This window comes from Babylonia areolata, chromosome 33 (assembly GCF_041734735.1).
Source record: "Babylonia areolata isolate BAREFJ2019XMU chromosome 33, ASM4173473v1, whole genome shotgun sequence".
Classification (NCBI taxonomy): domain Eukaryota; kingdom Metazoa; phylum Mollusca; class Gastropoda; order Neogastropoda; family Buccinidae; genus Babylonia; species Babylonia areolata.
Genome location: NC_134908.1, coordinates 3,992,799 through 4,019,844, shown reverse-complemented (window position 1 = coordinate 4,019,844; position 27,046 = coordinate 3,992,799). Strand labels below are relative to the sequence as shown.

The window sequence follows — 27,046 nt, the reverse complement described above, 5'->3', positions numbered from 1 at the left end:
CACACACACACACACACAATTATCATCATTCTGTTAAATGGTCAATGACTGAATGAAAACGTGTGCAATTTATAGTCATTGATTGAAGACAGACTCCCAAACCAAAAACATGAAAACGTGTGCAATTTATAGTCATTGATTGAAGACAGACTCCCAAACCAAAAACATGAAAACGTGTGCAATTTATAGTCATTGATTGAAGACAGACTCCCAAACCAAAAACATGAAAACGTGTGCAATTTATAGTCATTGATTGAAGACAGACTCCCAAACCAAAAACTCATTAATTATAAGGTACAAGTCTTGAGTGTGACAACCTGGATTGGGTGTGGTTCTGGACTGTTTATACTGTGACATCATCATTATATTTGACATGAGCTGCAATTATTCCAAAGTAACTATCTAACACATTCTGACAACAGTACATTTCTGTCTGTTCACCCACAATGGTTAAGACTTTATCCATTTGGGTCAACAAAATTCCCATAAAATTAAAACTACTGAGTGTTGAATTATGACAACAGTATATTTCTGCGATATCTTTCAATCCAATGATGTAGTTAAACATAATTTAAAATTACCATGATAAAACAACTCCCAAAGTAACAGAGACCATTCTGGGATACCTGTTCAGCCTAATGGTTTAGGTTAACATAATTCAAAATTAGCATGATAAAACAAACCCCATAGTAACAAATTATGACAACAGTTTCAGTTTCTCAAGGAGGCGCCACTGCGTTCAGACAAATCCATATACGCTACACTACATCTGCTAGGCAGATGCCTGACCACCAGCCTAACCCAACGCGCTTAGTCAGGCCTTGAGTGCATGCATATAAAAAATAATGAATACATTTGTGTACCTTGCAGAATTGATTTTTTCTATAGAATTTTGCCAGATGACAACACTCTTATTGCCATGGGTTCTTGTTCAGTGCGCCAAGTGCATACTGTACACAGGACCTCGGTTTATCGTCTCATTCGAATGACTAGACGCTCAGTTTGATTTTCCAGTCAAACTTGGGAGAAAGGGTGAGAGCGGGATTCGAACCCACACCCTCACGGACTCTCTATATTGACAGCTGAGCATCTTATCCATTCTGCCACCTTCCTCACTGATAAACTGAAACTGATTATGACAACAGTACATATACATAATTATCTGAAATACTACCTGTTCTACCCTATGGTTTAGCTCAACAAAACTGACCATGATTAATAACTCAAAAAACAACAGATTATCACGACAATTCTGCAATTATGCCTGTTCAACCTAATGGTTAGTCAATATAACTACCACGACAACCCCCAAAGTAACATAACGACAATTCTGCGTTACCTTTTCAACCCAGTCTCTCTGTGCCTGGTTGACTAACTCTCCGGGTGCGGGGTTCATGACCACCGTCTTCTCCTCCAGGAACCCTTCAAGGTCAGCGGTCTGGGGGTCGTCGCACAGGATGGGCACGCCCCCTCCCTCCTCCACCGCCATGTTCATTTTCTGGAACTGTTTCTCGCTCAGAAAGTAGAAACTCATTCCAAGGAAAACCGTCGACCTCTTCGCGTTCACGTGAAATGACACGCCTGGTTCGACAAGCCGTTCAGTGACAGGGGGCAGGTAGTTTTCAGGCTGGGGCTTCTCTACCTTCTGCCCTTTGTAGAACTGGACAAGATCACGGAGGTAATCCACTGTGACGATCGGTTTTTGGGACACCAGGGCGCAGACGACTTTGATGGTGACCGTGATGGATTTCATGATCAGAAATCTACAGTCTTTCTGCCAGTCACTGGAAACGTGCCCTCCAAGATGACACACCAACGCCCGGACCTCTTTCTTCCCCGCCCCGTCCACACAAGACGTCGTAATGATGAAAGGTTCAAACACCACTCGATGCAAAGACTTCGGAGTCCCGAATCGAACTTCGTCGCCGTCTCTAAGTACACGCGGTGCCTTGAGTTTGATTCTTTGGTTGTTGACATGGGTGCCAAATTTGGACACATCTTCCAGCGTTAGTGTTGCCGGTTTGTTGACGTTGCTAACGTTAGCATCAGGGTGCTGGACAGACAAAATGGCATGCTTTCGACTGACGCTCTGGTCGTTTTCGATCACGATGTCGCAGTCTCTTCTACCGAGGACATACTGCTTGCCGGGTAGTAGTAAGAACTTTCTGTCTACATCAGCAACAGACTGGAAATACCACATTGCTGAAACAACTTCTGTACACAGTTCTTCGCTACTGGGGCTTCCGTCTTCCTTCTGTTTTTCCGCGCTGGCAGGACAGGTAACTCTTGTGGTTGATGTGAAACCGAATGTTTCGAAAATGTTTGTCTTCCCATTAAAAGATTGTATTTCCGGTTCCGACGTGATGAAATAAGAGAACGAAGACCATCAGGTGGGTTGCCTGCTGTTTGTTGTTGCAAAACTGAAAGGAGTTCATTTGCTTAATTACTATAAAATAAAAAAGAGAGAGTGAGAGAGAAACATTGTAAGAAGTTCGTAAATTCTTGGATAACATTTGCTTTCCATAGCCCAGTTATGATTAGAAAATTGTCATTCCAGTCATGCTCAAAATAGTCAAAACAGTTTGAATGTGATTTTGACAACATGTTGCAGTAGTGAACAAATGAAGAGTATTACCCCGTCTTAGCCATCACTTCTTTGCCTAAGGCATATTTATCCCGCAACCCCCACGTCCCCATCCCCTTTTCATTGATGTAGATGTAGTACAGACGCGTGTGTATCGTTCGAATCAGTCCGCATGATTTGTCGACACCTCGAAACAAACAGTAGTTGTCATATGATCGTGCCATCTTTATATATATGTATTTCTCTGCAACCGAGGACGACTTGACGCTTGTCATCGGAGTATTGTTCCAGGAAGGTTGCTCAAGTTGCACACACACACACACACATTGAAACACACACACACACACACACACACAATTCACATTCACACACATGTAGGCATGCTTGCATACACAAAGCATGTTAATAAGTAAAGAAATAAGTAATTTGTAAATAAATTAAACTAAATAAATGAATAAGTACAGTGATAATATTGAATAAAATGAAATTATGCATAGAAAAAAATTATTGTTAACAAAATAATATTGATAAATTTGCAGGTTGGTCAAAGTTTCATTAATCAGAACCAGAGTAACTTTATTTGCTTAGTAAGAGAAATGACACATAACTTCTGCCAGACCTTTAAACTCCGGTTTGATAATCTGCCCCACGATCCCTCCACTCATCAAAAGGTCAAAATAATTACCTAGTTTGGGGAGTTTTGAAAGCACCCGAAAAACAAAGCAACCAGTCCTCTTCTGTGTTTCAGTGAAACAGTGGTAAATATACTCTCCAAGAGACACACCCGACTAAGCCATGGAAAGTCCTCCTGCAAACGACGTTGGGGCGGCAGCCAGTGATGGCACCCCAAACGGAAAGAAGGGAAAGAAGGCCAAGAACAAAGCAAAGAACACTCCCCCTGCTGCGGAAGGGGCGGAGCTTGATGCCGCTGCAGTGGGAGCGGGGGCGCCACCTTCCCCCAACCCTCAGTCCTCGTCGTCATCGTCGACGACGACCAACCCCGATCAGGGCAACAGCAACAAGACTGATGGTGCCAATAAGACTGACGGTGCCAAAAAACCAAAAGCGGAGAAGAAGAAGAAGGGCCAAGGTCAGGGTCAAGGACAGGGTGAAGGTCAAGGTGACAAGGAGGGCGCCACGGCAGGCGGGGGCGCCGCAGAAGACCAAAGCGGAGCTGAAGGCTGAGAGACGAGCATTGCAGGTGAGTGTGTTGTGTGGAATATATATACAAGTTTAGAGTTTTCTCCTCCTTAGAAAGTTGCACTACACCATCCCTTCCCACTTCCTACACCCCTTCCCATACCCCTCTTCCACACACACAGAGACAGAAGAATATACACACTTGTTCGCACATAAATGCACATATGCACGTGCACACTCTCAGCTCACTCACATACATATGCTTGAGTTGCCTTATCCATGGCTTTATCCAGCGTGCGCATACACACACACACACACACACACACACACACACAGATATATACTCATGCACACAGAGCCAGGCACACTCACGCACACAGACTGATTCACACACACAAGACACACACACACACACACACACACACACACACACACACACACACATTCTTTAATTCGTGTCAGTGTCAGCATATGTTCTTTTTTTCTTTCTTTTTTTTTTCTGCATCAGTGTAGCAAGGGGGACCTACCAAGACTGATTGTAGTAGTGTAAACTCCCTAGAACTTAATGGGTTAAGGATTTGAACTGATGACCAACTGTTGATGTGTGACACAGGAGGCCCAGAGGGCGGCCAAATCGGCGAAGAAGGACGGGGCTCAGGCTTCGGCTGCCCGTGAGTGAAGCTGAAGGGTTGTGTTGTGTTATCATTTATGTTGTATTGTATTTTGTGTTGGGTCGGTTGTGTTGTATTATCATTTATATTGTGCTGTGCTGTGCTGTGCTGTGTTGTGTTATCATTTATATTGCATTGTTTTGTGTTGTGTTGTGCTGTGCTGTATTATCATTTATATTGTATTGTCTTGTGTTGTGTTGGTTTTGTTGTTTTTATCATTTATAATTATATTGTTTTGTGTTGTGTTGTACTGCGTTGTGTTATCATTTGTATTGTATTGTGCCGTACTGTATTGTGTGTGTTATTTGTATTGTAATGTACTGTATTGTGTCGTATTAACATTTATATTGTATCGCACTGTGTTGCATTACATTGTATTCTGCTACGCTGTATTTTGTTGCATTGTGTTGAGTCTCTGGATTTTATAAAGTTTTTCTTCTTCTTTTTCTTCTTCTTTTTCTTCTTCCTCCTCCTTCATTCTTCTTCCTTCTTTTTCTTCTCTTTCTCCTCTTCCTCCATTTCCTCCTTCTGTTTCTTCACCCACCCCTCTTCCCCCCACCTCAGGCCCCCTTCCTTTTTCTTCTTCTTCCTCTTCTTCTAGTTCTACTTCTCCTCCTCCTCCTCCTCCACGCAATACTGACAGAGGGTTGGTTGTCGGTTCATCGACACAGAGGTCAAAGGGGGCGGTGGTGATCCACCCCGGGTACCTGCCAAAGTGTTGGGCGATGACCCCAGCACCCAGAAGAAGGAGGACAAGAAGCTTGCCAAGCAGAACGTCCCACAGCGGGCATCGTCCTCCAAGAAGGTGGCCTTCTTCAGCCACCTCCGTCAGTACGACCCCGAGCTGAAGATCATTAGCGAGCTGCAGTGAGTTTGGGGGTGGGGTGGGTGGTGTTGTTGGGGTTGGGTAGATCTGTGTTTGTCGGGGAGTGTGTGTTGTGGAGGGGTGTGTGTGGAGGGGGGGGGGGGGGGGGGGGGGTTGAGTGTACGTGTGTTTGCATGCATTGCTGCATACGCGCGCAAGCATATATCATAAATATAAGCCTGTGTACATATTTGTGAGTGTATAAGACCGGTGTGTGTGTGCATCAGTACGTGTGTACTGGTGTGTGTTGAACCAGGTTGTGGGAGTACCGAGAGGTGTTTGTGTATCTGTACATGTGTACTGGTGTGTGTGTGTGACACCAGGGTGTGGGAGCACCGGGAGAGAGAGGGGGAAGGTATGGGTACATGTGTACCCATATATGTTGACCCCAGGGTGTGGAAGCACCAGAGAGGAAAGGTATGAGTATGTGTACCCATATGTGTTGACCCCAGGGTGTGGAAGTACCGGAGAGGGTGTGTGCATCAGTACATGTGTACCCATATATGTTGACCACCACCCCAGGGTGTGGAAGTATCAGGGTGTGTGCAACAGTACATGTGTACCGCTATGTTGACCCCCCACCAGGGCGTGGGAGTACCGGGAGGCAGGGAAGGTGCAGGGGATCCACCCGCAGATCAAGACGGTGGGCCTGCAGTTTGCGGACTACACCCTGGTTGGGTCCAGCTGTCGTGCCACGGCTCTGCTGGCTGCCATGCAGGCTGTGAGTGATGCTGTGGTGTGTGGTGGGGTGTGTGGTGGGGTGGTGTTGTGTTGTGTGGTGTGGTTTGGTGTGGTGTAGTGTGGTGTGGTGTGATATGGGGTGGGGTGTGGTGGAGTGGTGTCGGGTGGGGTGGGGTGGTGTGGTGTGGTGTGATGTGGTGTGGTGTGTGATGTAGTGTGGTGTGGTTTGGTGTGTTATGTGGTGTGGTGTGATATGGGGTGGGGTGTGGTTTGGTGTGGTGTGATATGGGGTGGGGTGGTGTGGTTTGGTGTGTGGTGTGGTTTGGTGTGGTGTGGTGTGTGATGTAGTGTGGTTTGGTGTGTTGTGTGGTGTGGTGTAGTGGTATGTTGTGGTGTGGTGTGATATGGGGTGGGGTGGTGGTGTCGTGTGGTGTGGTGTAGTGGTATGTTGTGTGGTGTGGTGTAGTGTGTTGTGTGGTGTGGTGTGATAACGTGTGGTGTGGTGTGTTGTGTGGTGTGGTGTGATACAGGGTGAGGTGGGGTGGGGTGGTGTAGTGGTATGTTGTGGTGTGGTGTGGTGTGTGGTATGGTATGGTGTGGTGTGGTGTGGTGTAGTGTTATGTTGTGGTGTGGTGTAGTGGTATGTTGTGGTGTGGTGTGTTGTGTTGTGTTGTGTTCTAATTTGTCAGATTTATTTTGTGGTAAGTTGTATTCTAATCTATTGTGTTCTGGCCGCTATGCAGTCTGTGTGAGTGATATTTTGTCATCATGTTGGGTTGTAATCTGTTATACCGTATTGTACTCTGCTTTTTATGCATTGTGTTGTGTTGTATTTTACTGTATTATATCCTGGTCACCATGGAAGCAGGGTGTGAGTGATTTTTTTTTTTTTTTTTTTTTTTTTTTTTAAATGTGTGTTGTGGTTCATTCTGTTGTATTCTGCTGATTGTTTCTTTCTTTTCTGTTTTATTGTATTGTGTTGTGTTGAACTGTTGTTGTCTTTTCCTCTTCGTTTTTCTTAGTGATGTTTTATGTTGGTTTTTTTGTTGTTTTTTTTGGGGTTGTTTTTTTTTTATTAACATGTGTCCTCTTGATACTTGTCTCTCTCTCGGTTTTTTTGTTTTTTGTTTTGTTTTTTTGTTTTTTTTGCTGCCCCATCATCTGCACCGTTTCAGTGGCATTACTCCCACGCCGCTCATTTAGATTCCCCCATACACGGCCCCACCCGGGTTTGTCCATCGTAGTTCCAGCATCAGCAGTCCACAGGGAACCATCGATGTTAGGTCGCCAGGAGACCACACACCAGAGGAGACCCTGCACTACTTGTCTCTTCTTGTTTGTCCTCAACGTTCTGTCCTGTTTCATTGCGAACGCCTGCTGGCTGGTGTGATTTCTCTGAATCCCACATAGTAAAAATGAATTTTCTGTGTTTGTGGTAACAAACCTGTAGAAGTCGCCGGAGGAGGCGTAGTGGGTAGTGGGGATCTGGAGTCGACCGGAGGTAGCTAGCGGAGGAAGTGGAGGTGGCGTGGGGTTGGCGTTGCTAAGAGAGCCAGAGGTAGAGGGGGCCCAGACTGATCGCGAATCGATTGCGATCGTGCCTTAATTTTAGCCCGATCTCCCAGTCGAGCTGCATCATCGTGCGACCTGTTTGAAGACATAATTGGACACAAAACAGAAACGCCAAAGAACCGATAGACAGATAGAAAATGCGGAAAAAAAACTTAGCCGTATGAAGTGCACAGGAACAGGTGTCGAGGTGGCTGCCGGAAAAAGAGGGCGCTAGCCAGGGGGACAAAGGGGAGGTTACCTACTTCCGGGAGGTTATCGGCCGTAGTACTTTCGTTTTCTCCGCATAGGCGGATAGTAGTTTGCACAGGACAGGAATGTTAGACCCCTGCCGGAGTCTGCACTAGTTGGGTCACGGTAAGTATGTTATTTAAACGTAATTTTAGATAGAAAATTTCCTTTTACAAGGACAGCATGACTTTTCATACATTGCTACAAGGAAGGGTTTCAAAGATGCATTTTAAGGAAATGTGTGATAATTACCAGTGACCTGAAAGTCACCTTGTCCTATGACCTGTGCAGTCATTGACCTTGACCCATGACCTGTGCAGTCATTGACCTTGTATGACTGCTGGTCATTGACCTTGTATGACCTTGACCTGTGACCTGTGCAGGTCATCAAGGACTACAAGACTCCCAAGGACAAGGACCTGTGTCGCGACTTGGACGCTCACATTAAACGTCTGATTGCGTAAGTCTGGTTGCCATGGTGATGTATTCGGGAGTGAGTGTCGTATGTTGTGATCGGGAGCAGTTACTGGGTGCGGTGATGTGTATGACTGTGTAGTTGTATGTGTGTGTGTCCCAACACTCGGCTTATATCACACATTGACATAAGTTTACATTTGGGCCAACAGCAAAGTGAGAGCTGTATTATCAATGGTTTCTCCAGTCAATGGGAAACCATTTACAGCTTAAGTCTTTTGTGAAGGACTATGACTCTCAAACTAGGAGGCAAAATTGCACTGGCTCTTAGTACTGCAGCCTTGTGGGCTAGTTGGCCTTTGGGAACCATCCCAACGCCGACTGTCCTAAAACCCTCATGGTCAAGAGAGTGGGGGATGTACTTGGGCAAGACTCTCTCCACTATAATCAAATTCTAGCCCAAATAGTCGGAACAGCAGTTGCCTCCTCTGCTGTTCTGATGGTCATAGTCGGACACGACTGACTATCATATGTGTGTGTGTGTGTGTGTTTGCCGTTGAGTTTTGTTTATCCGTGTGTGTTGTGCAGTTTTGTTTGTGGGTATTTTTGTGATAATCAGTTGCTGTGGTTTTTTGGTTTATGTGTGTGTGGGTTGTTTTTTTTCACATATAGAAGAAAGTGTGTGTGTAAGTGAATGCATACTTTTCTTCTTTGTGTTGATTCTGTGATTTCTTTTCTGCCAAGAGTGGAATTAGACTAAACTAAACGTGTGTTTGTGTGTGTGTACACCTGTCTGTCTGTGTTTGTGTATGTGAGTGCCTGTCTGTGTGTATGTGTGTGTGTGTATGTGTGTGTGTGCATATATGAGAGTGCATGGACTTGTGTATGTGTGTGTCTGTGTGTTGTGTATCTGTGATGTGTGCATGCATACACTTGTGTGTGTGTGTGTGAGTGTGTTTACAGCTAAGTATGTATGTTTTTTGTCAGGTTCATCAACCAGTGTCGTCCTCTGTCGGTGAGCATGGGCAACGCCATCAAGTTTCTCAAATGGAAGATCTCCCACATCCCTCCGTCCATGCCGGAACTGGAGGTCGGTTGTCAGAGTGTGTGTGTGTGTGTGCGCGCGCGCGCGCGCGTGTGTGTGTGTGTGTATGCATACATGTATATACTTGTGTGTACCTTTCAGCCGGAATAGATTTTTTCCTAAAGAAATTTGCCAGAGAACAACCCTTTTGTTGCCGTGGGTTCTTTTTTCAGGGTGCCAAGTGCGTGCTGCACATGGGACCTCAGTTTGTCGTCTCATATGAATGACTAGCGTCCAGGCCACCACTCAAGGTCTAGTGGTGGGGGAGAAAATATCGGCGGCTGAGCCGTGATTCGAACCAGCGCGCTCAGATTCTCTCGCTTCCTAGGCAGACGCGTTACCTCTAGGCCATCACTCCACATAAGGCTTCACCACGGAGCTGGTTTGAAACCGATGGATGTAGAATTAAAAAAGATTACTCAATATGAAAAACTGTCCTTTTAACATTTTCCTAAGTTAGCTCTTTCCATACGAACGGCGAAAGAGGCGACGTTAACAGTGCTTCACCCCAGTTACCATCATCAAAATATTGCAAGCGGAAGGCTCTTATACTGAAGACGTGAATGTTAACAAAGAATACCACAATTCTGACGACGGAAGCTAAAGGTTGGGTCATTCAGACACCCACTGGACATCCAAGGGGTCTGTGTAGAGGAGAAGAGAGGACTGGCCGTACTGAGTAACTATGATGGTGAACTGTCTGTAGTCGACAGAAGTAGCCTATGGCAGTGGAAAAGTTGGTTGAGTTTATAAAGGGGAAAGCTGTTAATTTAGCAAGAGACAAAAATGATTGTGAGTGTAAAAAAGTCAAAATCCTCAGTGTTCCCAGCGACTCTTGGCGACAACACTTCTGTTTAAATAAGGCTGGGATGACGGGCACAATAGCCGAATGGTTAAAGCGTTGGACTTTCAATCTGAGGGTCCCGGGTTCGAATCTCGGTGACGGCGCCTGGTGGGTAAAGGGTGGAGATTTTTCCGATCTCTCAGGTCAACATGTGTGCAGACCTGCTAGTGCCTGAACCCCCTTCGTGTGTACACGCAAGCAAAAGATCAAATACGCACGTTAAAGATCCTGTAATCCATGTCAGCGTTCGGTGGGTTATGGAAACAAATACCCAGCATGCACACCCCCAAAAGCGGAGTATGGCTGCCTGCATGGCGGGGTAAAAACGGTCATACACGTAAAAGCCCACTCGTGTACATACGAGTGAACGTGGGAGTTGCAGCCCACGAACGCAGAAGAAGAAGAAGAAGGCTGGGTAGTTTGAGTAAGGTCAAGGGTCACTATGAAGGCTTTGTGTGTGTGTGTCTGTCTGTCTGCCTAATGTCTGTCTGTGTGCCTGCAGGTTGGTAGTATTGGTCTTTTGTGTCTAGAAAGCTGGTTATGATTATAATGTGGAGTGATGGCCTAGAGGTAACGCGTCCGGGACCGAGGTCCCTTGTGCAGCATACTCTTAGCGCACGTAAAAGAACCCACGGCAACAAAAAGGTTGTTCCTGGCAAAATTCTGTAGAAAAATCCACTTCAGTAGGAAAAACAAATAAAACTGTACGCAGGAAAAAATACAATAAAAATGGGTGGCGTTGTAGTATAGCGACACGCTCTCTCCCTGGGGAGAGCAGCCCGAATTTCACACAAAGAAATCTGTTGTGATAAAAAGAAATAAAAATACAAAATAATAGTGATAATGATACCTAGCTTTCCCATAGCGCTGATATCCAGTTCTAGTGTTGCTCAGAGCACCTGATGTGTTCCATTTAAATGTGAAGATTTTTTTTTTTTTTTTTCGCATATCATTTATATTTCATTCTTGTTTATCTGACACGTTTATCTATTTTTGACTCACTTGTGTAAACAAAGTGAGTCTATGTTTTAACCCGGTGTTCAGTTGTCTGTGTGTCCGTGTGTCTGTGTGTCCATGGTAAACTTTAACATTGACATTTTCTCTGCAAATACTTTGTCAGTTGACACCAAATTTGGCATAAAAATAGGAAAAATTCAGTTCTTTCCAGTCATCTTGTTTAAAACAATATTACACCTCTGGGATGGGCACAAAAAAATAATAAAAGAAGCCTAATTATATGCAAACTGCATTTACTGTTATATTTATATTTTTTGTATTCTCTAAACTTGGCACTTTGACCTCTTATTCTGACACAACAACAAGAGGAGTCATTATTATCATTTTTTGTTCAAACAGGAACTTCTTTTGCTAAGCATGGAATTTTTATTTATTTTGCAAACGTTTGGGTGCAGATAGTAAAAAAAGGGAAATTACTCTGTAATTAATGCTAGGGGACGTAATTTATCACAAGTGAGTCTTGAAGGCCTTGCCTCTCTTGCGTTTTATTCATTTGTTGTTGTTGTTGTTTGTTTTTTCAGGCGAAGAGAGTTCTGACAGAATCCATCGACAAGTTTGTGCGGGAGAAAATCATCAAGGCCAGCGACGCCATTGCGCTGTTTGCTTCCAAGCACATCACCAAGGGAGAATACATCATCGTCTTTGGCTTGTGAGTATGGCACTGAGGCTTTCCAGTTCCGTTTGTCATTTTCCGTTGGTTTTGAGTTTTTGTATACGGTTCCGTTTGTCATTTTCCGTTTGTTTTGGTGTTTTTTGTACAGTTCATTAGTCATTTTCCATAATTTGCTTTTGTGTTTTTATACAGTTGCTTGGTCATTTTTGTGTTCATTTTGTGTTTTTGTACAGTTTATTAGTCATTTTCCATAATTTGCTTTTGTGTTTTTAGACAGTTGCTTGGTCATTTTTGTGTTCATTTTGTGTTTTTGTACAGTTTATTAGTCATTGACCATAATTTGTTTTTGTGTTTTTATATACAGTTGCTTGGTCATTTTTGTGTTCATTTTGTGTTTTTATACAGTTTATTAGTCATTTTCCATAATTTGCTTTTGTGTTTTTATACAGTTGCTTGGTCATTTTTGTGTTCATTTTGTGTTTTTATACAGTTCATTAGTCATTTTCCATAATTTGCTTTTGTGTTTTTAGACAGTTGCTTGGTCATTTTTTGTTCATTTTGTGTTTTTGTACAGTTTATTAGTCATTTTCCATAATTTGTTTTTGTGTTTTTATATACAGTTGCTTGGTCATTTTGTGTTCATTTTGTGTTTTTATACAGTTTATTAGTCATTTACCATAATTTGCTTTTGTGTTTTTATACAGTTGCTTGGTCATTTTTCTGTTGGTTTTGTGTTTTCATACAGTTCATTGGTCACTTTCCATTTGTTTTGTGTTTTTATACAGTTCATGAGTCATTTTTCATTTGTATTATGTTTTTATACAGTTCATTAGTCATTTTGCATAATTTATAGTGTGTTTTTATACAGTTCCTTGGTCATTTTCTGTTTGTTTTGTGTTTTTGCACAGTTCCTTTGTTATTTTGTGTTTGTTTTGTGTTTCTAGATAGTTCCCTGGTCATTTTCCTTTTGTTTTGTGTTTTTGCACAGTTCCTTTGTTAATTTGTGTTCGTTTTGTGTTTTTAGATAGTTCCCTGGTCATTTTCCTTTTGTTTTGTGTTTTTAGATAGTTCCCTGGTCATTTTCCTTTTGTTTTGTGTTTTTGCACAGTTCCTTTGTGGTGCTTCGAGTGTTGCTGAACGCCAAGCACAGGGACACACTGACCGTTCTGGTGGTGGACAACAGACCGCGACACGAAGGTAACGTTTTGGTGCCATGTATCGTACCGTGTTTGGCCATGGTGGTAAATTATTTGGTGTCACCGCTTCCGCGTTCAGGGTAAGCCCTGTCCAGGTCTTCAGTGTTGGCAGATTTCACTGAGGGGACTGTCACTGGAAGGTTGTGGTGGCAGTCTCCACTCGGTCTGGCTCCGCAGCTAAGCCTTCTTCTTCTTCTTCTTCTGCATTCACTCGTATTCACACGAGTGGGCTTTTACGTGTATGACCGTTTTTACCCCGCCATGTAGGCAGCCATACTCCTGTTTTCGGGGGTGTGCATCCTGGGTATGTTCTTGTTTCCATAACCCACCGAACGCTGACATGGATTACAGGATCTTTAACGTGCGTATTTGATCTTCTGCTTGCATATACACACGAAGGGGGTTCAGGCACTAGCAGGTCTGCACATATGCTGACCTGGGAGATCGTAAAAATCTCCACCCTTTACCCACCAGGCGCCGTCACCGTGATTCGAACCCGGGACCCTCAGATTGACAGTCCAAGGCTTTAACCACTCGGCTATTGCGCCGGTCCGCAGCTAAGCCATTATTGTTGTCAGTAGGGGGCTTAGTAGGTGGTGTCCTGTGTAGGTTAAATTAGAAGAGGCACAACCGAACACCACCAAAAGTGACTCAGCAGCAACGCAGGGTCTCCTCTGGTGTGTGGCCTTCCGGCGACCTAACATCAATGATTCCCTGTGGACTGCCCAATGCTGTGACTACGATGGACGGACCCGTGTGGGAGACTCAGAATACTTTGATTCAGTTCAGTTACTCAAGGAGGCATCACTGCATACGGACAAATTTGTATTCGCTGAAACCACATCTGCTAAGCAGATGCCTGACCAGCAGCGTATCCCGATGCGCCTGAAAAAAATTCCGCTCTGCGTTTGTTGGAATTTGAACCCATTCTTCGTAGTTTGCAAGCACAATGCTCTAGCCACTGGGGCTGTTACACTGGCCCATTTTTCAGAATGAGTGGCGTAGGAAGAAATGCCACTTTTTCCTTCTTCGTTCATGGGCTGCAACTCCCACGTTCACTCGTATGAACATGAGTGGGGCTTTTACGTGCATGACCTTTCTTTCCCCCACCATGTAGGCAGCCATACTCCATTTTCAGGGGTGCTGCAACTCCCACGTTCACTCGTATGAACATGACTGGGCTTTTACATGCATGACCTTTCTTTCCCCCACCATGTAGGCAGCCATACTCCATTTTCAGGGGTGCTGCAACTCCCACGTTCACTCGTATGAACATGAGTGGGCTTATACATGCATGACCTTTCTTTCCCCCACCATGTAGGCAGCCATACTCCATTTTCAGGGGTGCTGCAACTCCCACGTTCACTCGTATGAACATGAGTGGGGCTTTTACGTGCATGACCTTTCTTTCCCCACCATGTAGGCAGCCATACTCCGTTTTCAGGGGTGTAATGCCTCTGATGGGACAGCAGCAACAACATCAGCAGAAGTTAAAAAAAAAAAACAGGTTGTGTTTGTTGTTGGTGTTGTTTCCCCAAAGGCATTGTGGCGCTTTCCATTGGTGCAACTGTGGGTATGGGTAAAGAGATAGAGGAGGTCGACTCGTACACTGCCGACTGGCAGGGCCGAGAAAACGCGGATCGCATCGAGTGCGTTCGCGGATCGATAAAAATGACATTAAAGGCAACACTGACCTGAGTGTGTGGTCACTTCTTAGAAGTCACCAGAGGAGGTGTAGGAGGTGGTGGAGGTCTGGAGTCAACCGGAGGGAGCGGAGGAAGTGGAGGAGGCGGCGGGTTGGCGTTGTTGAGAGGGCCAGGAGTAGAGGGCCCAGAGTGTCAGCGAATCGACTGCGATCGCGCCTTAATTTTAGCACGATTAGTAGTTTGCACAGGACAGGAATGTCAGACCCCTGCCGGAGTCTGCACTAGTTGGGTCACGGTAAGTATGTTATTTAAACGTAATTTTAGATAGAAAATTTCCTTTGTTCATAGTCCGTAGGGGTCAGGGAGCTCGATTTCAGTGATACTGTTTTCAGTGCTCTTTTTGTGTGACAGGCCGAGCGATGCTGAGACGACTGCGGGAGGCGGGGATCCGTTGTATCTTCGTGACCTTTAACCTGGCGCCCTTCTACATCCGCGGGGTCAGTGACCTTTCACTTCTCCACATGTCCTGGGTTCTTTACACGTTTTGTAAAAGTTTGTAAAAATTTATAAAAAAATATATATATAATGGTAATAATGATAATAATAATGATGTAAATTGTATATCGCTAATTTTCTAGATAGGGCTCTGAGATAATGATGATAATAATGTAAATTATATAGCGCCACTTTTCTAAATAGGGCGCTGAGCACTTTACAAAAAATGTGTAAAACACACACTAAAACACACACACACACACACACACACACGCTCACCTATGGTGGTGAACTGTCCAGTCAATTAAAGTCGATTATGGTGATGAACTGTTTGGTCGACTAAGTCATGTATGACGGTGACAGAGTTGCGGACCTGGACAGAACAGATAATATGACATAACCTGTGTCTTTTTGTTGTTGTTTGTTGTTGTTGTTGTCTTGTTGTTTGTTGTTATTGTTGTTAGGGTTGTTTTTTCGGGGGAGGGGGTTTGTTGTTGTTTGTTGTCTTTTTTGTTTTGTTTTATTATTAATTTTAGTGTATAATGCAGTTGAATCATTTCAGTTTAGTTAGGGCAGTCATGATACGGCGGGAGTCGACTGATCCGTTGGCAACAACGTCGACTTATATCATTTTCTCATCTTAAAGCAAAGTGTCGACTTTATCTTTATTTGTATTTGTATATCTTTTTATCACAATAGATTTCTCTGTGTGAAATTCGGGCTGCTCTCCCCAGGGAGAGCGTGTCGCTACACTACAGTGCCACCCTTTTTTTTTCTTTTTTCTTTTTTTTTTTTTTCCTGCGTGCAGTTTTGTTTGTTTTTCCTATCTACACAGGAAGCCTCGGATGTCCAGTGAGTGTCTGAATGACCCAACCTTTCGCTTCCGTCGTCAGAATTGTGGGATTCTTTGTCAACATTCACGTCTCCAGTATAAGAGCCTTCCGCTTGCAGTATTTTGATGGTGGTAATTGGGGTGAAACGCTGTTAACGTCGTCTCTTTCGCCGTTCGTGTGGAGAGAGTTAATATCTTTCCTGTCACTGTCGCCAGCTGACTCAGCCTGGCAGCCAGCGCCGCCACAAGATCAAGTTGCTGCTGGGGGCGCACGGCGTGCTGAACAACGGCTACGTCATGTCTCGCATCGGTGCCGCCATGTTGGCCTCCACCGCTAAGGCTCATGGGATACCTGTGGTGGTCTGCCACGAGACTTACAAGATCAGCGAGCGTTCGCAGACTGATTCGTTCGTGTTCAACGAGCTTGGTGAGTGTTTTTTTTGTGTGAGGGGTTATGTTTTGTTGTCTTCAGTTTAACGTCTTTCCACTTGAAGTGATATTAGACGAAAAGGAAAAAAAAAAGAAAAAATAAAAAACGTGGGGGTAGGGGCTGTGAGAGGGGGAGGGGTAAAAGTGTGTGGATGTGTGGAGGGTGAATAGGGAGAGACAACACTAGGAAAAATGGAAACGTTATAAACGCCAACATCAAACAACGATAACATCTATAACAAATGTCCAAAAGGACTACGCAGCAAACCTTCTGCAACAGCAAATAACATACTGGAATTGTTAATAACACATTCAAAAGAACTTTTGGTGAAGTCTGGCAAAAAAACATTTTAGATTCTGACATTGGAATATTACATGGTTGCTAGAAATATGTTCTCCACATATGCATTTGACATCTGAGGGGTTATGTGTGTGCTGGTTTATGTCACTATTGTTGATACAATATCCGTTGATTTTTTTTGGGGGGGTTTTCCCCCCTTGTGGTGGTCTGTCATGAGGCCTACAAGGCTAGCGATCACTTGCAGATAGATTTCTGCGTGTTCAGTGAGCTTGGTTAGTGTTTTTGGCGGGGTGTGTGTGTGTTTGTGTATGTATCGTTGTTGTTGATTTAATATCCGTTTATTTTTTTGCTCGTGGTGGCCTGTCACAAGATCTACAATGTCAGTGAGCACTCGCAAAACAGACTTCTGGAGTCGACCGGAGGGAGCGGAGGAAGTGGAGGAGGTGGCAGGTTGGCGTTGTTGAGAGGGCCAGAAGTAGAGGGCCCAGAGTGTCCGCAAATCGATTGCAATCGCGCCTTGATTTTAGCCTGATCGCCCAATCAAGCAATATAATTTTGTGACCTGATTGAAGACATAATTTGACCAAAAAAAACAAGAACGCCAGAGAATCAACAGACAGACAGAAAATACGAAAAAAACTTAGCTGTCTGAAGAGCACAGGAACAGGAGTCATGATGGCTGCCGGAAAAAGAGGGCGCTAGTCAGGGTGGCAAGGGGAGGTTACATACTTCGGGAGGTTATCAGCCGTAGCTATTTTCGTTTTCTCCGCATAGGCGGATAGTAGTTTGCACAGGACAGGAATGTCAGACCCCTGCCTGAGTCTGCACTAGTTGGGTCACGGTAAGTATGTTAGATAAACGTAATTTTAGGAAGAAAATTTCCTTTGCCAGTTTGCGTTCAATAAGCTGGGTGAGTGTTTTTTGGGGGGTGTGGGGTGTGTGTCATTGTTCTTGATTTTATATCTGTTGTAAAAAATATCTTTAAAAAAAAAAAAAAAAAAAAAAAAATCCCCAGTTTCAGTTCCTGCTTTGGTTTCTTAAGGAGGCGTTACTGCGTTTGGGCAAATCCATATACACCACACCACTCCCGCTGGACAGATGCCTGACCAGCAGCATAATCCATCACGCCTACTCCGGCCTTGAGTGCATGTAGATTTACATTTGTGTAGCTATCAAAGTGGAGTTGTTTTTTTTACCACGGGACAAATTATGTGACCTTTCATGCCATGCTGTGGTGGTGGTGGTTTCGAAATGATGCATATGATGGGGCAGCAAAAATGAAAATAATAAAGTCCCAGATGATTATGTGGCCTTTCATGCCATGCTCTGGTGGTGGGGTGACCACAGTTTCAAAAAAAAAACACAGACGCTGATGGGATGGGTCCGCAAAAAAAAAAAAAAAATAAAAAAAAAAAAAAAAAAAAAAATCAAGAGTTCTCTCCCTTGTTGCAGGCGACCCCAACGAGGTGATCCAGCTTGGCCACCAGGTGGCTATCGTGCCGCAGTGGATGGACAAGCGCTCGCTGACGGTCCTCAACCTCATGTACGACGTGACGGCCAATTCGGACGTCACCATGTTCGTCACCGAGATCGGGTCCATGTCCGACACCAGCATCCCTAAGGTGCTGTCCAGCAGGGCTACGCTGTATGAGACTTAAGGGCTGGGGGTGCGGTGTGTTGTGTGTGTGTGTGTGGGATAGATGGGTGTGTGGGGGTGTACGAAGATGTGTATATGTGTTTGTGGAGGGGAGAGGGATCTCGAAAGTTATGTCGAGCAGAGCTACGCTGTTTGAGACTTAGGGGGCGGGGAGGGCGGTGTGTTGTGTGTGTGGGATAGATAGGTGTGTGGGGTGTACGAAGATGTGTATATGTGTTTGTGGAGGGGAGAGGGATCTCTAAAGTGATGTCGAGCAGGGCTACGCTGTATGAGACTTAGGGGGTGGGGGTGCAGTGTGTTGTGTGTGTGTGGGGGGGATAGATGGGTGTGTGGGTGTGTGTGAAGATGTGTATATGTGTTTGTGGAGGGGAGAGGGATCTCGAAAGTGATGTCGAGCAGGGCTACGCTGTATGAGACTTAGGGGGCGGGGGGGCGGTGTGTTGTGTGTGTGGGATAGATAGGTGTGTGGGGGTGTACGAAGATGTGTATATGTGTTTGTGGAGGGGAGAGGGATCTCTAAAGTGATGTCGAGCAGGGCTACGCTGTATGAGACTTAGGGGGTGGGGGTGCGGTGTGTTGTGTTTGTGTGTGTGTGTGATAGGTGTGTGGGGGTGTACGAAGATGTGTATATGTGTTTGTGGAGGGGAGAGGGATCTCGAAAGTGATGTCGAGCAGGGCTACGCTGTATCAGACTTAGGGGGTTGTGTAGGTTTAGGGAGGTGGGGGTGATGTTGTGTATGAGTGTGTGTGGAGGAGCTGAGAGGACAGGGATCCCACAAGTTCTGTCAAGCGGAGCTACGCTGTACGAGATGGTAGTGGGTGTGTGTTGTTGGTTTGGGGTGGGTTGGGAGGGTGTGGGGTGTGTGTGGGCTGGGTATGTGGAGATACGTGTGTGTGTGTGTGGAGTGGGGAAGAGGAGAGGGGACATCCAAAGTGTTGTCCAGCATTTAAGCTGCGTAGGACTTAGGGTTAAGGGGGTATGGGTTAGGGGGTATGTGGTGTGAGGTGTTGTGTGGGGGGGGGGGCGTGTGTGTGTGTGTATGTGTGCGGAGGGGGAGACGGGAGGGGTATCCCTAAAGCGCTGTCAAGCCGAACTACAGCGTATGAGACTTGGGGTTTGGGGATGCGGTGTGTTGTTTGTGTGTGTGCATGTGGGTGTGTGTGTGTGAGTGGAGGGGGAGAGGGGAAGGGGTCTTCAAAGTTCTGTCCAACAGAAGTAGGCTGTTTCAGTATGAGACTTAGAGGGTGTGTGTTGGTTGGGGGAGGGTGAATTGCGGGGGTGGGGGGGGGGGGGGGGGTTGTAGGTGGGGGGAAAGAGTCACCGACATCAGGGTTTGAGATGAGGATGAGATTGTGCGATGACAGGAAAATAAATATGTTAACTTAAATGAGAGAGATTGCATGTAAGTGAGCGTGGGAGTGGATGAATTCCATATAAGACAGAGCATGTATGTGTAAAGATGAAACCACAGAGACACAGAGAGAGAGAGAGATTGCAACAGCTGCATAGCATGTGTGTGTGTGATGGTGATTTTGCTCAGTCACCTAACAAGCTACTCAGCACCGGCTTTTTGGGGGGGAGTAGGGGGGCGGGTGTTGTTGTTTTTTTTTAAACTGTTCTATGTACACACAAGCTGAAGAAAGTCTGACAGAGTATGTCTCTGAGAAAGTCAAGACAGCCTCAACTTTATAAAAAAAAATCCCTGCTTGGTGTGAGGGTTGGTACTTGTCCATAGATGGTGTGTGTGTGTGTGTGTGTATTTGTTATAAAAAGAGAGTGTCGTGAAGTGTGGTGGATACAAGAAAGAAAAAGACTGCCGATCGAGTGAATTTTATGACTGATTTGTGCAGACAGTTTGACTTTTCATTGACATTTACTTCAACTTCTTTCAGCTCTTACCGCCAAAGGCATGCAATTACTGCTAATTAGACAAATCGGAAGAATGGCAAAAAACAAAAAAAACAAAAAAAAAAAAAGTATGAAGTAACGAAGAATCACAAACTGCACAACATCCTCATTGTGTTTGTGGTCAGAATACATGAGCATAAAAACTTGATTATGTTAACGAGAGAAAATCAAAAAACACTCAAAAGGAGACAAATGTAGTTTGGAGCAAACAACCTCAGAAAGTCAAGTGTTCGTTTAAGTGGAGAGAGAGAGAGATTCGCATAGAGAAAGTCGTGTTTTATATTTTTAGAGAAGGCTGTAGGTCTTCGGATTTCAGTGGGTGTAGGTGACCTTGTGTGGGCGTTACAGCGTAGATGAGATAGTGACTAAGAACTGGTACTGTGGGTATTATAAACTTTGCTGGTGTACGAGTGTTCTTTTGTGGGCGTTACAGTTTATTACAGATAGTGACAAGGTTCTGGTACTACTTCTTGGGGAATATTCCTTTTTCTGGTATTTGAGCATCCCTTTGTGGGCGTTACAACTTAGATGAGATAGTGACTGAGTACTTGTACTAGGAACGTTGGAAGCTTTGCTAATGTAAGTGTCCCATTGATGCAATAACAGTTTATGAGAGATCGTGACAAAGTTCTGGAACTAGGGACGTTTGTAATCTTTGCTGGTGTTAGTGTCCCGTGTAGGGCAGTAGGTCTTTTATAAGATGGTGACGAAATACTGGTTCTGCCGATTGCTGTGTGTGTATGGGTAACCCCATTAGGGCGTTAGCAACTTTGATGGGATAGTGACGAAATAGTGGTAGTGGGAACGTGATAGCTTTACTGATCAACACCTTTATGGTGTGCTGATGTCGGGACATGGTCACTGGAAGCTGACACAGGGTTGAGAAGTCTGGAAGAGCCTTTGTGGGAAAATGAAAGAACCATTTCCAGGACTGGAAAAAGTCTTTGGGGAAAAATGAGAGAACCATTTCCAGGGCTGTAAAAGTCTTGAGAAAATGAGAGAACCATTTCCAGGGCTGTAAAAGTCTTGAGAAAATGAGAGAACCATTTCCAGGGCTGGAAAAGGTCTTTGGGGGAAAATGAGAGAACCATTTCCAGGGCTGTAAAAAGTCTTCGGAAAATGAGAGAACCATTTCCAGGGCTGTAAAAAGTCTTTGGGGGAAAATGAGAGAACCATTTCCAGGACTGGAAAAAGTCTTTGGGGGAAAATGAGAGAACCATTTCCAGGGCTGTAAAAGTCTTGAGAAAATGAGAAAACCATTTCCAGGGCTGTAAAAAGTCTTGAGAAAATGAGAGAACCATTTCCAGGGCTGCAAAAAGTCTCTGGGGAAAAATGAGAGAACCATTTCCAGGGCTGTAAAAGTCATGAGAAGATGAGAGAACCATTTCCAGGACTGGAAAAAGTCTTTGGGGAAAAATGAGAGAACCATTTCCAGGGCTGTAAAAGTCATGAGAAGATGAGAGAACCATTTCCAGGGCTGTAAAAGTCTTGAGAAAATGAGAGAACCATTTCCAGGGCTGTAAAAAGTCTTTGGAAAATGAGAGAACCATTTCCAGGGCTGCAAAAAGTCTTTGGAAAATGAGAGAACCATTTCCAGGGCTGCAAAAAGTCTTCGGAAAATGAGAGAACCATTTCCAGGGCTGGAAAAAGTCTCTGGGGAAAAATGAGAGAACCATTTCCAGGGCTGTAAAAGTCTTTGGAAAATGAGAGAACCATTTCCAGGGCTGTAAAAAGTCTTTGGAAAATGAGAGAACCATTTCCAGGGCTGCAAAAAGTCTTTGGAAAATGAGAGAACCATTTCCAGGGCTGTAAAAAGTCTCTGGGGAAAAATGAGAGAACCATTTCCAGGGCTGTAAAAGTCTTGAGAAAATGAGAGAACCATTTCCAGGGCTGTAAAAAGTCTTGAGAAAATGAGAGAACCATTTCCAGGGCTGTAAAAGTCTTGAGAAAATGAGAGAACCATTTCCAGGGCTGTAAAAAGTCTTCGGAAAATGAGAGAACCATTTCCAGGGCTGTAAAAAGTCTTTGGAAAATGAGGGAACCATTTTGAGGGCCGGGAAGTCTTGGGGAAATATATTTTGCCCTTTAGTGTCTAGACAAGTCTTGGAATTGGAACCACTGATTTTATTTTTAAAAAGAAAGGGAAAAAATGGAGAGAATTAAAAACTTTTTTTTTTTTTTTTTAAAGTGTCCACAGCTTTAAGAATAATCAGCTGTAATTGTGCAAAGAAAAACGGACAGATTGGACATATTAATAGTTTTTTAACCTTTAAAAACTGGGGTCTTTTTTGTCTTTTTTTTCTTTTTTTAAGGACTCATAAAAAAAGGCATGTCAAAACTTATATGAATACTGATGATTGGAATTTAAACTGGAACCATTCATGAATTTCAAAGTGAAATGAAAAGGAAGTGACATGAAAGTGATAAAATAAAAAATAAAAATTAAAAAACTCAAAAATGTAACCTTGAAACCATTGATGTCAGAATAATTAGTGTTTAGCCTGAAAAATTCAACAGAAAAGTGAAAACTGAAACTGCTTATTGTTTTAACATGATCTTTTAATATCATCTGAAGAGTGTAATTTGGACGAGAGAGCAAAGTTTAATCATGACACAGAATCTGAGAAAGCCAGTTGCTATTACATGTGTGTGTTAATTTACTTTATTTTATTTTCTGTTTTATTGTAATTTTTAGAATGTTAGATTTTGTTTTGTCATTCTGTGTGCATGTGTGTGTTGTGTGTGTTGCTTGTATTTTGTCTTCTTCCACAACTTTATTTGTATTTCTTTTTATCACAACAGATTTCTCTGTGTGAAATTCGGGCTGCTCTCCCCAGGGAGAGCATGTCGCAACACTACAGCGCCACCCTTTTTTTTTTGTATTTTTTCCTGCGTGCAGTTTTATTGGTTTTTCCTATCGAAGTGGATTTTTCTACAGAATTTTGCGAGGAACAACCCTTTTGTTGCCGTGGGTTCTTTTACGTGCGCTAAGTGCATGCTGCACACGGGACCTCGGTATATCGTCTCATCCGAATGAGCAAACGCTTGAGTTTCTTTGAAAATGCAAGCTGTAATCTGTTTGCATTCAATGTGTTCTTCTCCAGCCATAAACAGTCAAAACCGAGCATACAAGAACAGATACAACAAAATTTTGCCACTTTAGATGTTTTGTTTTGGGGGTTTGTTTGGTTTGGGTTTTGTTTTTGTTTTTTCCTTTTGATTTTTACACTTTTTTTTTTTTAAACCAGCATGAACAACAAATTCATAATTATATATTACAAATATACCAACAAAGTATCTGTCAGCTATTTGTTAAATACATATGATTTCAAGGAATTTAAGGTACGCAAGTTGTTTGGGAAATTTTGCTTAAGTTAAACTGAACCATTGTCTAGAGTTCAACCTTGAAACTGTGTGGTGTGCTTGTGAATTTTGAACGTGTATGTGAAGATAGCAATCAAACTTTGTTGTGGAAAGGATTCAGATTGGAATGTAATGAACATGATGTGTATCTGCTATGCTGTGTGCAGTTTCTCACATGTGTGTTTGTGGGTGTGTGTTGTGTGTATGAGTGTGTTTGTGTACGAGTGTTTGCTTGTGTGTGTGTGTGTGTGTGAGAGAGAGAGAGAGAAGTTGTGACAGGACATATGAAGTCATTTGAGTGCCACACATGCACACACTCATATAATAAAGTTCACACACACACACACACAATATCACATCACATCACATCACACACTCATGTGCACATAAATATTTATACACACACACTCACTCTCTCTCTCTCTCAGACACATGCACACATACCCACAAACACCCTTTCACCCACACACCCACACACACTCACATACCACCACCACCCCTCCACACACACACACACCACCACCACCCCTCCACACACACACCATACACCCACAAATACCCCCTCACCCATCACCCCCCCACACACACACACACACACACACACACACATAGAGACCATGCACAAGACTTGTTAAAAATCTGTATTAACAAACACACAATCAACAGGATCACGACCACCATCATGGCGGCGGCCACAGTGCGCTAAGATTTCCATTCACATCACATCTTCTGCCAACAAAATGCTTCAGACAGCGGACCCTGCACTTTCATCTTCTGCTTCTTGCCACCGTACTGACCCATTCAATAATGATGATGATAATGATATCATGTCATCATCATCATCACCACCATAATAAGAAGAATAAGAATAGTAAAGAAATTGGTTGATCTTTTCTGACTTTCAAACACGAGAAAAAAAATATGCTTCCAAAAAAAATCTGTCAAACACCAGAAAAGAAATATTAATTAAAATGATAATGTTAGGACAATGATATATTCTCTATCAAACACAGGAAAAGAAATATTCTTTTTTTGGGAAAAAAAAAAGTTTTCAGACTCTGTGAAACAAAGGAAAAGAAATATTTTCATAACTAACATCATACTGGAGTTGATTTTGATTCTGACTCAGACCTGGTCTTTTTTTATGAAGAGAAGAAAAAATGGAAACAAGTAAGATTGTAAAGAAAAACAAGTTCCACTAATTAAAGCCTTGACTGCTGCTACGCTTGTCCCTGAAGAGCTATCACCTCACTGAGATATGACACAGCTTACAGATCAGGCAGTCACCTCACTGAGATATGACAGAGCTTACAGGTCAAGATGTCACCTCACTGAGATATGACAGAGCTTACAGGTCAAGATGTCACCTCACTTGGATATGACAGAGCTTACAGGTCAGGATGTCAACACACTGAGATATGACAGAGCTTACAGGTCAGGATGTCACCTCACTGAGATATGACGGAGCTTACAGGTCAGGATGTCACCTCACTGAGGTAGTACAGAGCTTACAGGATAGGATGTCACCTCACTGAGATATGACAGAGCTTACAGGTCAGGATGTCACCTCACTGAGATATGACAGAGCTTACAGGTCAGGATGTCACCTCACTGAGATATGACAGAGCTTACAGGTCAAGATGTCACCTCACTTAGACTTGACAGAGCTTGCAGGTCAGGCAGTCACCTCACTGAGATATGACAGCTTACAGGTCAAAATGGCAGTCATCAATATCTGTCTGGACTTCTTCCTCTTAGGACTGCATCACTTAATTCAGCAAACACTTGGAAAATGGAGTATGGCTGCCTACATGGCAGGGTAAAAACGGTCATACACGTAAAAGCCCACTCGTGTACATACAAGTGAATGTGGGAGTAGCAGCTCACGAACTAAGAAGAAGAATTCAGCAAAAATCAATAAACACCACTTTGAAAGCGCACAGAAAGTAGTAAATGCACTTTTAAAGTCGAGCCACACTTATCTCATTTCAACACGGTTCCGCAATCAAGGGGTTAAAATTAATAATGATGTCATGGTGGCAAAACGCAGAAGTCAAAAGTGCAGAATCCCGACACAAAAACTCACAACAACAAAAAAAAAAAGACACACACAAAAAAAAAGGAGTAGAATGCATATACACTGTTTACCGAAAGATACATGAAACATTAACACACAAACCGAGTTGCGCTGCGCTCCGTGATTTTATAACAGTAATATATTGTGCGGTTGCTTACACCTGACCTACCAGTAGTACTCGAGTTAGCCACACACACACACACACACACAATTTTCCCATACATACACCAGTATCGTTGACGATGTTTGATCATGAAACCATCAACAATGTAAGTCAAGGTCAAGTCAAGGTCGGGTCAAGGTCAAGGTCCTGCAGCCTTTTACAACCTAGGGAATTATAATATTCACTTTTGTCTCGTGATCAGCATAGGGAGGTGGGGCCCAGTCCTCTTGTCCTACTGATTTTAACCTTCCCAGACCTGAAGTCGGGTATAGCCATTCACACCTTGGGTGTGGAGAGCGAGAAAAACTGGGAGCAAAGTGCCTTTCCCCCCAAGGACACAATGCACGTGCTGAAAAAAACAACAACAACAACAGGACCTTGAAACTTATCACTGGTGGGTGAACACTGGACCAGAAAAAGTCCCAAGTCTTAACACATTCTGCCATGGCACTCCATGTAACATTGTGACATAGTGTGACAATGATAACCAAACGGCTGAGCAGAACTGAAGAGATATAGGGTTCGCAAAAAATTTAAAGACCGTTTAGGAATTTTGCACATGGACTGATATAGGGTTCATAAGAAGTTAAGGACCTCTTGGGAACCTCAACAGTTTTCTTTTAACTCTCTCCATACGAACGGCGAAAGAGACGACGTTAACAGCGTTTCATCCCAATTACCACCATCAAAATATTGCAAGTGGAAGGCTCTTATACTGAAGATGTGAATGTTGACAAAGAATACCACAATTGTGACCACGGAAGCTAAAAGTTGGGCCATTCAGACACCCACTGGACATCCGAGGGGTCTGTGTAGAGGAGAAGAGAGGACTGGCCGTACTGAGTGAGTTAAGAGGGGGCGTGTGGTGAGTGGACTGATACAGTGTTCACTAGAAGTTAAGGACCTCTTGGGAACTTTCACAGTTGTGTTTGGGTTTTTTTGTTGTTTTTTTCACGGGGGGGGGCGTGTGGTGAAATGTTGCTAAATTTCCAGCAAACAGCAGTGTAAGCATCACTGACTTGAAGTTGCGTACCTTGTGTAATGGAGAGAGTTACCACTCTACTATTTGATAAGCAGTGTATGCCGTCGATGTAATGAGCATCACACATACGCGGAGGCGCTTCCTTGCAAAAGCACTTTTTTTTTCTGACCAAGGATCAGCGTTGTGTAAGTATTCATATCCATCCATCCATCCGAATGAATTTTCTTATGAAAAGGAGGAGGTCGTCTTTTCACCGTTAGCCGCGCGAAATTTGGCCAAGCAG

General features: G+C 43.7%; 2 protein-coding genes across 2 annotated transcripts in view; one reads left to right on the top strand and one right to left on the bottom strand.

The window, feature by feature from the left end:
• The window catches only part of LOC143276963 (uncharacterized), a 9,869-nt gene extending 7,611 nt beyond the window's left edge, over positions 1 to 2,258 (bottom strand). The window contains exon 1 of the mRNA XM_076581655.1: positions 1,340 to 2,258. Coding sequence (XP_076437770.1) covers positions 1,340 to 2,200 — 861 coding nt within the window. The 5' untranslated portion in view covers positions 2,201 to 2,258. The remainder of the gene's footprint in view (positions 1 to 1,339) is intronic.
• Positions 2,259 to 2,349: 91 nt separating this feature from the next.
• LOC143276950 (translation initiation factor eIF2B subunit delta-like) lies at positions 2,350 to 19,092 on the top strand. The gene is made up of 12 exons (XM_076581628.1): positions 2,350 to 2,390; positions 3,333 to 3,785; positions 4,338 to 4,395; positions 5,067 to 5,262; positions 5,846 to 5,981; positions 8,125 to 8,201; positions 9,143 to 9,245; positions 11,622 to 11,749; positions 12,822 to 12,910; positions 14,967 to 15,052; positions 16,099 to 16,309; positions 18,065 to 19,092. Exons 2-12 carry the CDS (start codon positions 3,423 to 3,425, stop codon positions 18,268 to 18,270), a joined length of 1,653 nt encoding a protein of 550 aa, XP_076437743.1. The 5' UTR covers positions 2,350 to 2,390; positions 3,333 to 3,422; the 3' UTR covers positions 18,271 to 19,092.
• The last annotated feature ends 7,954 nt before the right edge of the window (positions 19,093 to 27,046 follow it).

Bases quoted from the DNA above. Each gene is read 5' to 3' on its own strand.
- LOC143276950 (XM_076581628.1), top strand. From the start codon at position 3,423: ATGGCACCCCAAACGGAAAGAAGGGAAAGAAGGCCAAGAACAAAGCAA. The intron at 5,982-8,124 runs GTGAGTGATGCT...TGACCTGTGCAG, and splicing joins TGCTGGCTGCCATGCAGGCT to GTCATCAAGGACTACAAGAC. The intron at 16,310-18,064 runs GTGAGTGTTTTT...CCCTTGTTGCAG, and splicing joins GTTCGTGTTCAACGAGCTTG to GCGACCCCAACGAGGTGATC.